General features: G+C 31.4%; 1 protein-coding gene across 1 annotated transcript; it reads right to left on the minus strand.

Moving 5' to 3' along the window:
* Positions 1-12,961: 12,961 nt before the first annotated feature.
* On the minus strand, positions 12,962-13,789 carry LOC149200572 (uncharacterized). Its single transcript, XM_089400985.1, has one exon. The coding sequence runs from the start codon at positions 13,748-13,750 to the stop codon at positions 12,962-12,964; it is 789 nt and encodes a 262-aa protein (XP_089257111.1). The 5' UTR covers positions 13,751-13,789.
* Positions 13,790-15,413: the final 1,624 nt, after the last annotated feature.

The following is a 15,413-nucleotide window of genomic DNA, read 5'->3' on the forward strand; positions in this document are numbered from 1 at the left end:
TAGAATCGTTTCTACTTCCAGGAAGTCGATACCGCCACTCCATAGTTCTTGTAGAATGATAATCTTGCTTACTCATTTGTTTGTATTGTTAATCTATGTTCTACCTCACCTAGAAATAAATGATTTTGCATACTCAATCCTATGATTCAACACAATGCTGATAGTTTATTTATTAAAAGGTTCTCACACATATATATATATATTCGATTTTCCTTATGACAATTCATTTTCTATTTGTTCATCGAATCCTTACAATTGTGCATGTCTCCTACTTGTGCTTATTTGACAAGTGGTTTATATTGTTTAACCCATCCATGCTACTATTCATATACTCTATTTATTGCCATGCATGTGTTCTAATTGGACTAATCCTTTACTAAAGGAGTTAGTTTGTAATGTAGGATTTAATTAATTAATGTATTTTTTTAATAGTTTTAAGAGAGAATGATAATTCTTGTAAATAGGAGAAGATTTGAGAGTATTGTGGAAAGTTTGAGAGAATTATGGATTAGTTAGCTCTTATCTAGGGATAAGGGATTAGATGAGAGATTTTATGGATTAGGAGAGATATTTTGGGAGTTTTTTTAGGGATCTAGAACCTACTTGGATTCTAATCCATTTGTATAAATTGAGGAGACCCTATGAGACATGTAAGAGGTAGATGTGAGTGAGTGAGTGTGAGGAATAAGAGGCCAAGATTTCTCTAAATCTTTTACTTATTAATAAATCATTTCTTGAGGATTTTTATGTGCAATTATGATGGGGTGAATGTCAGTTCATTTTTGGTATTATGGTGTGTGTTAACTTTCTTAATGTACAGACCTATGGTTAGAGACCTCCATCAAATTTTGGTATCAGAGGGGTTGTAATGTTTTTGGTTGTCTATGATTTTGCTAATGGTTAAACTTTAATTGTGGACATATCTGCGAGATCTATGAAGAAGTCAGATCGGCTGGGTGAAGTTTCATTAGACAGATCTGCGTATGACAGTGGCCAGATCTGCTACATAGAGTTTTATTATCAACATATTGATAAATGAAGAAGCCAGTTCTGGTAAGGTATGGTGTGGATCTACCGTTGAGAGAGAGCCTGGTTGGGGCGTCCATGCAACTGTGCCAAGGCAGATCTGGATCAGCAATGATGGTCAGAAAACATTGGTGAAACATGGACATGGCCGGAGCACGTGTTGAAGTCCTCGGACAATGATTAGAGCAATCGAGATTCATATTTCTACATAATTAATCAGTTCTATATATATCGCTTGAATATGGGCACTGTTGGGGTTGTTGAACCCGTTAGTTTGATCCCATGTGAAGAAGAGGTTGACTGAAATTTATTTTCACAGGAGACTGCATATCATTGCTTCGGCTGAAGAATGAGGGTCGAATTGCAAGACTCAAATTTTTTTCATTTTGGTTCTGCGTCAAATTTGGCATGATTGTTGATGAGTGGAGATCTGAATATATTGAAGATATGTGTGGATTGAGTGTGGAGAGAGAAGAACAAGGAGAATAATGCCGAATATGAAGATCTAGTTCATGAACCTGAGGATAGCGGCATCATCACAGGGAGAATAGTGCATAAGTTTGAGTTGCACGTTGTGCGGCAGCGTTTGAAGAAGATCCACTTCTAAGAGTCTGTTCACCCGAGAAATAAAAGGATGAACATGTATTCCATTAATTTTCCATTAAATGAAAGTGATTTTTCTCGTAATTGTAGAATCATGATCATTGATTAAACAATGGTGGATTGAGAGCAGAGTTTGCAAGCACGCAATCATTAGAATGCAGTAATTGTTGAATTAAACAAAAGTGAAACGTATGTCAAGGTGTGCCAAACACAGAAAGACACTGCCTCTGCAAGAACGGAGATAATCGATTATGCAAGCATAGAGAGAACCGATGACCACGAGGTTGACACTTGAAAGGGATTAGGAATTCTGGAGCATGGGAGCAACGATTTGTGAGATTCTTTGATTGTGAGAAGTGTGGAAGGAGGTTTTCTGCCTGTGAGAAACAAACCGTGAGGAGATTTTCTACGTGGACCGAGCCGTGAAGGGAGTGCTTGCTAATGTGTGTGTGTATTAATAACATGGATTTGAACATTAGCAGCATGGAGATCTGCGTAGTACAGTTATACGTGTTAATTTAATATGTGATATAACTCTGCGTATTCATTAGTTGTAGAATCATCGCAATATGAGAAGAGCACTATCGTTTTGAAGCAGTGAAGGGTCAGTAGCATATGGAGAACCTGGTATCTGCAAAAAATTGCAAGAAGAAAGCTTGAGGTAGCCTAGAGAAACACTACCTCTGCAAGCACGGTAAAATATTTAAATGTGTTAATTATGCTCTGCTTTGAATGCGTGGAAATGGATTGTGTACATACATGTAATGGTTTTAATTCTTTGACATGCTACGTCATGGTTTTAAGGAGCTACGTGCATATGTCACTTTAATTATAATTTAAAAGAGAAACATATAAATCAATTTCTATAAAGTGACTTTATTAAAGATTAAACTATTTTAATATGAAGCATGTGAAATTATTGTATGGAGTGATAAGGTAAGTGACAGTAAAATCATGGCCACAAGTGCTTTAAATCTTGAAAAGAAGATTGCACAAGTTTATTTGAAGGAAGAAATTCCGATAAGTTGGTCCAGAAAAATTGTCAAGAAAATGGAAATGGTCAAAAGAATCTTGAAAAGAAGATTGCACAAGTTTATTTGAAGGAAGAAATTCCGATAAGTTGGTCCAGAAAAATTGTCAAGAAAATGGAAATGGTCAAAAGAATCTCGATGTAAAATTGTAAATTTGAATGTCATTCATAAATGTAATTTGGTGTCAAGGTGAAGTATAGATAGAAATTGAAGCCAAAGACTAAATTATTGGAGAGTCTTACAAATGAGTTTGAAAGTTGAATAAGTTCGAGAGTTTCTTAATTCAAGTCAAGAGTCATTGAGTCCAGAAACATGTTTGATATAAAATAGGAGTCATAAAGGAGTTATAAAAGTCGAAGATGAAGCTAACTTGAAGCTAAGTTATTGTAAAAAAAAAAGTGCATTTTCGGTCGTACCTGATCGCTGAGGTCATTAAATAAGAATTGATGTCAAATAAAAATTTTGGAGTCAAAGAGTCATAAATCCAAGTCAAAAGTTTGAGTCTTTAAATGTAATGGGGCATGATCGGCAGAGCTCGACACCCAAAGTCTTTTCAAAATGTTGTAAGGACAATTTAAAGAGTTACTGCATTTGTTATTTGCAACCAAAAAAGAGCAAGGAGTGCTTAGAAACAAGGTTCAAGTGAAGTGAACCTTTGGCAAATTTCATAGGAGATAACTTGCTAAAGTGATTAAGTTGCAAGTTACAGTGAACAAGGTGAAGTTCGCGACAGAAGATGCAGATTCCAGAAAAAGGCCATGATGATGCCATAGAAATTGGCATTGGTGATGACGAGAAAGAGATTATTGAATTAAAGGTACGACTTGACGTGTTGCTAGAGATATTACAAAGACAGAGACATGGATGGGTAATAAAGAGAACAGTTAAATGGCCAATCCAACAATTGATGGAAAGAAGACAGAAGCATAAACTAAAAATTTTGGAAGCAGAGAAACTCCAGACAAACATATATATTTGTGAACCAGAGCAAGGATCATTGCTTGGTGACGAAGATGATGAAATGAACGTGGGTTTGATTCCCACAGACGATGCTATAGATTGTTTAGAAGACCAACATGAAGACCTGAAGGTAGATTCATGTGTCCAACATTATGTTTTTAAATCTAACCATTCATGTGTGCATGCATGATATGTTGCTGAACAACAAATTGATACAGACATGAAGAAAGTTGTTGATGAATGGGAATATGACGGGAGAAATGCCAACATGAGATATATTGTAGTATAACTAAATTTATTAGAAGAATGGTTGTACAATCCAAATCTATAGCGTGACGCAAAGGAAATTATGATGGAAAACAACATGCCTTCAAATCGACAAATCTCGCACAACGAAAGCGTATAGATCGACAACAAATTTCATCAAACCAACAATATTGTGCATCCAAAAGACAAGTTAGATACCAAAATTGAAGAGATGAAGAAGCTGATGTTGAAAGAATCTCAGAAGATGTCCATTGAACAAAGAAAAATCAAGGATAATAATCATATACATTTGACTGCACAAATATACATCAACAAAAAGGCAGGACAGCTACAACATAATGTTTGGAAGCCTGGAAGACTAAAGAAGAAAGTCACAGAACATCAACAATATGACAAAGTAATTGATCAACAACAAACCAAATTTTGGGATCCAAGTGGAGTTATTTCATCTATTGAAGATTAATGGTAGGGAGACCATGATTCTCTTTTACTTGGGGAGTCTGATGCAAGAGAATCTAACCTGGGTCAATCGTTTACTAGAGGAGTTAGTTTGTAAAGTAGGATTTAATTAATTAATGTATTTTTTTATAGTTTTAAGAGAGAATGATAATTCTTGTAAATAGGAGAAGATTCGAGAGTATTGTGGAAGGTTTGAGAGGATTATGGATTAGTTAGCTCTTATCTAGGGATAAGGGATTAGATGAGAGATTTTATGGATTAGGAGAGATATTTTGGGAGTTTGTTGAGGGATCTAGAAGTTACTTGGGTTCTAATCCATTTGTATAAATTGAGGAGAGTCTATGACACATGTAAGAGGGAGATGTGTGGGAGTGAGTGTGAGAAATGAAAGGCCAAGAATAGGCCATGATTTATGTAAATCATTTATTTATTAATTAATCATTTCTTGAGGATTTTTATGTGCATTTTGTGATTGGGTGAATCTCAGTTCATTTTTTGTATTATGGTGTGTGTTAATTTTCTTAATGTACAAACCTAGGTTAGAGACCTACATCAGCACTACTCGACATGGTGTTATTTTTTTGATTTATCAGTGCTACTATGCACGCTCACTGTGTTGCACGGTAACAAATTCTTCTTGTTTTTTTAAAAGAAAGATAATTTATTAGATAACCGTTGGCTACATGCTTGTAGAAAACTACTTAATCTTACATCCATCAATTTCTTGTTTAATTCTTTTGACTACTTTCCCTCCTACAACAGTATGCTAGAATCGCTACATATACTATATAATGTTGTAAAGAACTTATAACTTAGTGAGATACATCACATTTTCTTAATTTATAACAACAATAATCTAATAAAAGAAGCATGTTTACTTCACCCAGACTTCAGTACTATTCCTAAACACATTTGTAAATACAAGTTACGCACTTAAGGATGAGAACAGAACTGAATTTACACTTATTGTAATCTGTACCATAATTCCATTATACTTCATTAATATAAAACCATCGAATTTCTTAATAGGGTTCAGAATTTCTGACCAGTACTCTTAGACAGGGAAAAACAATGGCTGACTACACCAGACCTCCCAGCCTTGAATCACCTTTAATTCACCCCATGCTATGATAACTTTCCAGGCCTCAGTAACCACTACTAAGCCTTGATAATGTTTCTTTAACATTATCATGTTCACATAATTTTCCTTGGCAGTGTCCTACCTTCAAGGGTTCTATTTTCCCTTAGCCTAGGCCTTTTCACTCTTTTTCGTAAAAGAAAAAGCTAGCCTTTCTCCTTGCATCACTTTTATTCCCGGTCTTTATCTCCCACCGAGATGTCATATATATCCATGTATATATCTTATTTTATTTTAGGAAAAATCAAGACGAATCTGATTCTTCTCAGATTCTGGCAAGCTTCATCCTCTACTCTAGTGTCATCCAATGTAATTCTGAGAATAAAATCAACAACCTTATTAATAAAATTTAAATACCCAACTATAATAAGTTTGTTTCATCCTAGTATAGTCACTAGAATCGTAACCATTACACGACTAATTATTTAATTACAATGGGGATGTTACACCCTTCTAGGGAAAGAGGACATCTGATAGGGCTGAGCAAACCCAGACACTGTACCACAAGGGGCTACCCAACAATTCGCGAGGAGAAGTCCAGGCCAAGTATCCCCAAGCCTGTAGACATCACTCACGACCTCCTCAGCGGCCTTAAAAGGGACCCCAGAGGCACAAGAGTCGGAGATCGAGAGGAACCAACTACTACCCGGCCGAAAATTAAAGACTGACAACCCTTTGACCAAGTGACAGTGGAAGAGAGAATGAAAAGGATAACCGAGCTGGGAAAAGATTTTGAGCATCAACTGAAGAGACCCAGAGAGAAAACCCATCTCATGAGCCTCATCATTACCAACATACCCAAGTAAAAAACCAAGTAACCAAGACAGATTCGCCTCCACCCCAACGACCCCAAAACCCACATATGACGCCCAGGTTATTCCTCGGAATTTTCTTTAAGGTAGAGATCACAATTCCTAATTCAAAACCATTCAGATACATTACCTTGAGCCAGCAGAGCCCGAGGACGCGACTGAAAGTGAGTTTCAAACCTCTCATAGTTCCAATACCCAATTTTCCTCGCAGAAGAGAGCCAAGATCCTAGGTTCTCCTTCGAAAGTCATACCTAGAGAGGACCTGACTTCCACATAGCTACTATGGTTTCCATCGCCCACTCCTTCAACTTCCCGCTTACCAACATACATCGCCCAAATTCCCAACTAAACCAAGATCTCTGCCACCCTGTTTATCATACCCATAACCTCGTCTAGAATGATTGCCTCGGAGGAGTACAATGTGATAAACACCTATGTTAAATGTTGCATGTGCACCGCATGGTGGAGGGCAGAAGCACTGATGTCCGTCTTGTCATTGTTTGGTCTCCCCATCGAGAGAAGAAAATATTTTTTTATATTATTACTAATATATAATTAAATTAATAGCACTTTTTATTTTGTCCACTTGGGGCAGCCCAATTGGAAATGGTCATGAAAATAAATCTCACTGAACCAGAAGTCTTGAGTTCATATTTTGTGCTACCCCTAATCAAGGTGAGAAATTAGACATGATAGAAATATAGTACTACCAATCTTACAAAAAATAATAATAATAATATTTTTTATTTTTATTAAGATATAATAAAATTAATAATACTTTTTATTTTTATTTTTAATTAAAAATATAAATATAAATTTATTCTATTTTAAATCAATTTAGGTTTTATTTAAATTTTAAATTTAAGTATATATTTAATCCAATATTACATAACAACAACGTCTCCATATGGCATATTACCATATTGCTCTGTAGATCGTATAATTGAACAACCAAGATTAAACTAAAATTATTATAGTTAAAATTATTTATTAATTTTAAATTTTTAAATTAAATATATTTTTAATTACAACTAATTTAATGAATAAAATCAATAGTATACTAAATAAAATTTGTATTTTTTTAATTATATTAAATTTAAATGGTTTCACTAAATTTAATAAAAAATATTTCTATTTCATAATTTAAAAATAAAATATAAAATATATATTTTCCTATAAATATATTACATATATTCCCATAAAATTTGAAAATATTTATAATTAAATAAAATAGAATAATGGAATTTATGGAATTTTGAATTTTTTTTAATATTATAATATTAAATTGGTTAATATTTCTTTTAAAACACTAAAATTACTAATAGCAACAATTATAGTAATAATAATAATGTGAAAGCCCTAGGATATTGAAACTATGCATATATTGTTAACGAAAATAAAATCAAAACAATTTTTCTAAACAATGGGGTTGAATAGAAGTCGACACCAATTATTGGAAGAGGAAACCCATATCAAATAACTACATCTTGAAAATCAATTTGAGTATTCTCTTTGGCCATCACGACATTAAACCATAATATTATATCAAATATTATAAACCTTAACGTTATAAAATTAATTATTATAAAATTCATATTATAAACTCTTATTAAGAAACCTTAATATTAAAACAAATTTATTATAAACTGTAATATGAAACCCTAATTTTACAATGTTGCAATCTCACATTGAACAAAATCTAATATTAAAACAAATATGTTATATGTCCTAATATCAAACCCAATAATAGTCCCTAATGTTGAACCCAATATTATAAACCCTAATATTAAACCTAATTTTGTAAAACTTAATATGAAACCTTATCATTAAACCTAATATTATAAACCTCAATGTTAAACTCTAGTATTATAAACCCAATATTAAAATCTTATATTAAATCCAATATTACAAACCCTTGTATTAAACATATATTTCATAATGTGTGAAAGCAATGTTGGACAAATTAAAATGTAATGTAACATTGCAACAATGAGTGTCACATTTATTGTCGCTTTGAGACAATGCTTGTCAATGTGACAATGGATAGATTTATGTACCATTCCAATGTCATAATATTAAACCCTAATATTGAACCAAATAGTATTAATCCAAATATTAAACCCAATATGTTACACCCTAATATTATAAAAGCATGTATTATAAACCAAATATTTTAAACCCAAATATTATATACTCAATATTAAACTCTTATATTAAACCCAATATTATAAACCCTCATATTAAACCCTAATTTTGAAACGTAGGAATTAAGATTGCGATAATAATTGTCACATTGATTACCACATTGCGACAATTCTTATCGCTATCTGAGATTGGATATATTTATATATCATTCCAATGTCACAATATTAAACTCTAACACTAAACGAAATATTATAAACCCTAACATTATAAAACTAATATTATAAACCATAACATTATAAACCCTTATTTTAAACCCAATATTACATTATAATATTAAACCTAATATACTAAACCTCAATATTTTAAATTCAATTATTATAAACTCAATATTATAAACTCCAATATAAAAATAAATTTATTATAAACCCTAACATTAAACTCTCATATTAAACCCTAATTTTGTAATGTCGCATTGCAATGTTAAATAAATTGCAATGTAATGTAACATTGTGCTAATTATTGTCACATTGATTGTCACTTTGGCACAATGTTTGTCACAATGTGACAATGGATAGAGTTATATACCATTCAAGTGTCACAATATTAAACCCTAATATTATAAAAGAAAATAGTATAAACTCAATATTACAAATCCAATATTACAAACGCTCACACTAAATCCTAATTTCATAACGTCTTAATGTGCTATTGAATAAATTACAATATAATGTAACATTGCGATAATTGTAATGTAATTGTTTATAAATTTGTTTTAATACTAAGGTTTTTAAATATTAATGCTTATAATATTAGACTTATAATATTTGATTTTATAACATTAGAAGTTAATATATTGTGCTTAACATTGGATTTATAATATAAGATCTATACTATTAAATTCAATGTTAAGATAATATTACATAGTTAAAAAAATTAATCACGTTGATTTTATTTTAAATTATTATTAGTTATAAAAAGATTAATATGTAAATTTAAGAGATATATATTTTCTATTTTGAATTGAATTAAAAATATGAAATTATATATATATATATATATATATATATTTTTGTTACTACATAAATTAATAATACTTTTTATTTTTAATTAAAAAATATAATCATAAATTTATTATACTTTAAATCAATTTAAATTTTATTACCATTTTTAATATAAATATAATTTTTTAATTTTTCTAATATTATAATATTAAATTTGTTAATCTTTCATTTAAAATAATAACTATGCATACATCCCCAAGGAAAATAGGATCAAACTGAAAATAGGATCTATGAGTCTACCTTGTTAAAAGTCCCGTTAATGCAACATAAATTCTAAAACAAAGTTAAGTTTAACCTTGATGATGGATAGATTTGTTGGACTACTCGGCGGATGTGACGTAGAAGAAGCTAACGTCATAGGGGGTGTGGATCCAGTGATAGGGGGTATGGATCCGGAGAAGACGATACAGGGAAACCATGGGATCTTTCCAGAACGAAGATATGCCTGCACGGCTTGCTTTAATGGTTGGAATGGTTTTAGTTTTTGAGCATGACCAGAGCTAAAGTATAGAATTAAATGTAATTGTGAGGTTAGTGAAAATGTAAGAAAATAAATAAAAATCTTAAGATTTTAAAGTTTAAAAACTTAAAAAAAATGCAATCAAGAATATAAACAATATGCTAGGATATGCCCAATAATATAATTAAGTGTTTTACATGTTAATATTCGTAACAAACTTGGTTACTCAAAACCATAAAAATTAAATGTTCGGAACCTTAGGGATTAAGTTTAAATGTTTCAAACCACTTTTTATTTTTAGTATTTCAATTTTTTATTTTTTTGAGGGCCACATTTAATTGTATGGTTTTAAACATTAATTTTTTAAGGTTTTGAACATTGACTTTTGCTCTATTACATTGTTACTGTATATTGTAAACATATTTAGTGACCATCGTAATTAAACATTAATAAAATATTATATTTATATTTTAATCATTATTAATAAAAACATTTGTATTAATAAAAAATATTTACTTTATAACATGGTTTTGATCGGAGTAAAATAATGTATATAACATGGTTTTATAGGAGTAAAATAATGTATAACATAGTTTTTATAGGAGTAAAATAATGTATTATAAAGTTAATGTTTATAATTGTTTGTTTTTAATTATCAATTTATGTAGTTGTGAGAATCATTATAGTTTCTCTAGTGTCAATTTTCATTGATGATATATTGAGTTAGTTATAGAGAATAATATTTCATATATAACCACAAAAAATAACAATAATGCATTAATATAGAAAAACACATTTTTATACAACTTTTCTATATAAAATAAATTCATCTAAATTGATATTATCTCAAAAAATTTAACTATAAATTTAGATTAATAATTAGATGTAAAATTCTCATAAACATTTCTAGATCTACATTAATAGTGTTATGATAAAATTATAAACCTAATATTATAAACGTAACCCTTAATAGTAGAAAGGAATATTATAAACCTAATAATATAAATTCAATATTGAATTCAATATTATAAACTGTGAATTACATATAAACCCTTTTCATAATAGTTATTTACATAGTCAACCCACTAGATAACCGGAGTAGAAAGGAATATTATAAACCTAATATTAACTAAATATTAAACCCAATATTATAAATGTTAATATTATAAATAATGAACTACATATAAACCCCATTCATAATAACTATTTAGAGAGTCAACACACTAGATAACCATAGTGAAACTTTGATAGTCAATGTTTAAATTATTGACCATAATCAAGTTTGGCCAAACCATGTTTTCCATATTTAACAATGGTCAACATGGTGAGATAGTGAAACATAGCCAACTTTTCTACCATGATCATGGACAACCATAGTCAACCATGTTCACTTATAGTGAAACAATCAGTTATCATATTGAAACCATACTCAACCATGTTTAACAATAGTCACACATTGTCAATAATAGTCTAACCATAGTCAACCATCATCAACTATGATCACCATGGTTAACTATGAACGGCCACCATGGTAAACCATTATCAATATAATAATATAATATTGAGTTTATAATATAAGATTTATAATATTGAGTGAATTAAATATCAGTAAAATTTCTCAAATCCTAACAATTCATGAACATATTGCTAATTAAACACAAAACAGGTCTCTGCACAATCATTCATGCTGAATCACTATGATTAACTATGATTAATCACCATGCTAAACCATTATCAATATAATATTATAATATTGGATAAATTAAATATCGATAAAATTTCTCAAATCCCATGAACATAGTGCTAATTAAACACAAAACGGCTGACTGCACAAAATAATCATTTATACTAAATGAATCTGAACATATTGCTAATTAAACACAAAACGGCTGACTGCACAATATAATCATTTATACTAAATGAATCTGGAATAGCAATGGTGGATTCCTTCATTCTACTCTCTTATTAAAACATAAGCTTCGCACCATATATATATATATATATATATATATATATATATATATATATGATTATAGTATTTCAATGCAAAGCCATATTTTTATACAAAGACTCGAGGGATACCAAAATGGCGTTTGTTGGTTTGTTTGATTTTGATTTTTAAAGAATGCCAACTCAAAACAGCTTGCCAAAGATGCATCAATTTTAAGTGGGCCTCCCGGAGCAGGTTACACTTGGGGTAACCGTAGCGCTGCCAACTAGAGAATAGTAGATATCCAAAACAAAGCTTTACAAAAATGTAATACAAATGGCTTAGAATTGCCGGATTATAATTTTTTGACCAAAGTTTACAATGCATAGCTTCTTTAAATTCAACGATGGAAAACTCATTTTCTCTCCAGCTTATAATATTTTCATTTTCTATTAGGTTTATAAAATATTTGCAGATTTTGTAATGAATAAAAGTAGAATTTACTAATATCTAATTTATATATTTGCTCTTACAAATATTTTTGGAGAGAAAATTGTAAACTTTAAAATACATATCTAAATTGGATCCAGAAAAAAAAAAATTAAAATAAATATATATATACTAAAATTGGTAATATTTTTCTTAATAATAAATGACAAAGTAATATTTTTTTGAAAAAGTGTCTGCAAAGATTTTAAAAAATCCTGATTTTTGAAATAGCTTATCCTATAATTCACTACAGAAACTTCTCATCATCATAACTTTCTGATCACTATAACTACAATAACATGTTAATATTCATCCGATATCATTAAACACGCATTTTTATTACTCTAAAACAAAATATTACATAAAATTTTATTACATAATCAGTGACAACCTAAAACCTAAAATAACGAACAGAACCCTAAAACCTAAAATAACGAACAGAACCCTAAAATTGATGACCATCTCATGGAGGCGGTCATGGCAATTTTAATTTATTGTTCATTTCATTACCACCCTTTACAAACATAACCCTAAAATTGATGACCAGATCAGAGATCTGGCCATGGCAATTTGAAAATACTTATGAGTCATCGTTGAGAACAGAGTGGACACAATTACAACAGCATTTAACGATGCCCTTAGCGAACCAGTTAACGAAGGGCTTAACGATTACTTTTACTAAAGCTGGTCGGCAACAGCATTTAGCGAACGGCTTGACTATTCCGTTAGTGACCGAAGCTGATTTGCTGCGGCTGACAGGTGCAACTGTGTGAATACCAAGCATGTCTTTTTTGGCGCAACTCACATCCACGTGAACGTTACACTCCACCTGCTCGCACCCATATCTCCAATTGCCGGAATCGATGTGACTATGGCAGGCGCTACAAGTATGTGGTTTCCCCTTTAAATCACCCATCACAAGTTTCAGTTTGTGATTTGCGTGGCCACCGAAGTCGAGTATTGTAGGGAGGGCCATACACAAGGGATGAAGCCTTAAGTTATGCGTATCACTTTCGAACACATAGCCTTTCACCACATCCCAGCATGCGTTACAGCGATCCCCTCGAAGCCATTTGGGACGAAAGTTTAAGGTAACATCGCTGCGAGAGGGGTGTTGGAGGGCATCGGGAAGGGTGGCGCAAACCTCATGCAGAGTGAAGTCGTGGCAGGATGAGGATGAATCGTTAAGCTTACACTTGTAACCAATGTTGGCCCCAAATTCTTTACATCCGCTGCATTTGTAGGCCGGAAGGCCCTCCAACCGCAGCAGCTCATGGGCATGGCGGGTAGCGTTGAACAATACCGCCTGCGCTCTTTCTGTCTGTTCAATATCATCTCCGGCTGTTGGATTTGTATTCAACTCCGCCATGAAGGAGGCGCAGGCACAATAAAGACAGGCCAAATTTCTCTAAAGCAAACCGCAGACGAAAATGAGAGTGAAGTCGCTGGGGCAGAATTAACCCTGCATTAATAGGAGGTGGGAGGACGACTAAAATTCCAGGCTTCATCTGGTGCGCTAATAAAAACAAAATGTAATAAACAAGTAGACTTTTAAATTCAGCCACGCAAGAAATGTGATGCCGGGAGAGACTTTGTGCACTTGATTCTAATTTTAATGTGGAGTGAATTATATCGGAATCATGGGAAGATTCAGATGTTTCAGAGTCCAAGGCTCACATGTCACATCAAATCACATGCAATTCAGCACGATGGAATATTCGGACTAGACTACTCACGAAATTTCCACACAACTCAAGACCAGCAGTAATCTATAACAGTACAGCTATAATCTAATATTATATTATATATGTTGTAAATTAGAGTAGCTAGACATCAAACCTATTATCATTTAATTTTATTAATTAATATTTTGTTACAAATTTCGAATCGACACAACTCAAGACCAGCAGTACAGCTATAATCTAATATTATAATATATATGTTCTAATATTATAATATATATGTTGTAAATTAGAGTAGCTAGACATCAAACCCATTATTACTTTATTTTATTAATTAATATTTTGTCACAAATTTCAAAACGCAATGGGAAAGAAATGGTGACGAAATCTGAATGGTGGATTGCAGCCACACCCACTACCATGTCTTACAACCACGAAGTAGGTGAGCTGAAGCAAAGAAAAAAAATTGAAACAACGTACTTCAATTTTCTAAATTATAAATTATAACAGTAGTAGAGGAAAATATAATTTAGCAATAATGAAAATATTTAAAATTTTCACTACTTAAAATTGTGGATCATATTCTCACTAGCGATTATTACTAAGAAAATTCTTATCCTCAAGATCGGAATTCTGATTCTTAAAATACATGTCCTACGTCTTTTTTCCTTTATTTTGGTTTTACTAAATTGGTAACCATTTTATTATTTGAGGGTGTTAATGGTTAGTTTTTGAGGGTGTTAATGGTTAGTTTTAAGGCAAGTTTGTATCATATTTTTTAGCATGTTGTTTTTACTTTATAGTTTATCAATGCATTAATGTTCACTGGATCACACAAAATATAGAGATTTTTTTATTATATTGTAGTTATTGCTTATGAATTTTCATAATCTTTATGAATTTTTATGCTTCTTTATATTACATGTTCACAATAATTAGGAAAGATACTTGAAACTAAAGATGCTTCTCAAGGATCAACTTAGCACATAAGGGAAACAATCTCAAGAAATCATTGTTTCCAAAAGGGGATATCTTGTTCCTTTGTTGCTCTTGTGAAACATTGAATTAAATCTTTTCAAAAGGGGACAGGTTGTTCTGTTGTTGCTCATGTGAAACATTGAATCAAATCTTTTCTAAATTTCCCTAAAATACGGCAGGAACTTATTGAAATCACAAACTTGATGGGTAATCATGTGCAATCGAATCCATATATACAGTAAGAAAAACCAGTTTAAATAACACAAATCAAGATTTTACCTCAATTTTTTCCACCAGATTCCGACAACAAAAAGTTCAAAAAATTACACTAAAGTTAACTCCATAATAAGTCCATAATGATTTTCTCAACAA

The sequence above is a fragment of the Pinus tabuliformis genome, chromosome 2_1 (genome assembly GCF_031772625.1).
Source record: "Pinus tabuliformis cultivar Carrire ecotype Pingquan chromosome 2_1, CPIR1, whole genome shotgun sequence".
NCBI lineage: Eukaryota > Viridiplantae > Streptophyta > Pinopsida > Pinales > Pinaceae > Pinus > Pinus tabuliformis.

Bases quoted from the DNA above. Each gene is read 5' to 3' on its own strand.
- LOC149200572 (XM_089400985.1), bottom strand. From the start codon at position 13,750: ATGGCGGAGTTGAATACAAATCCAACAGCCGGAGATGATATTGAACAG.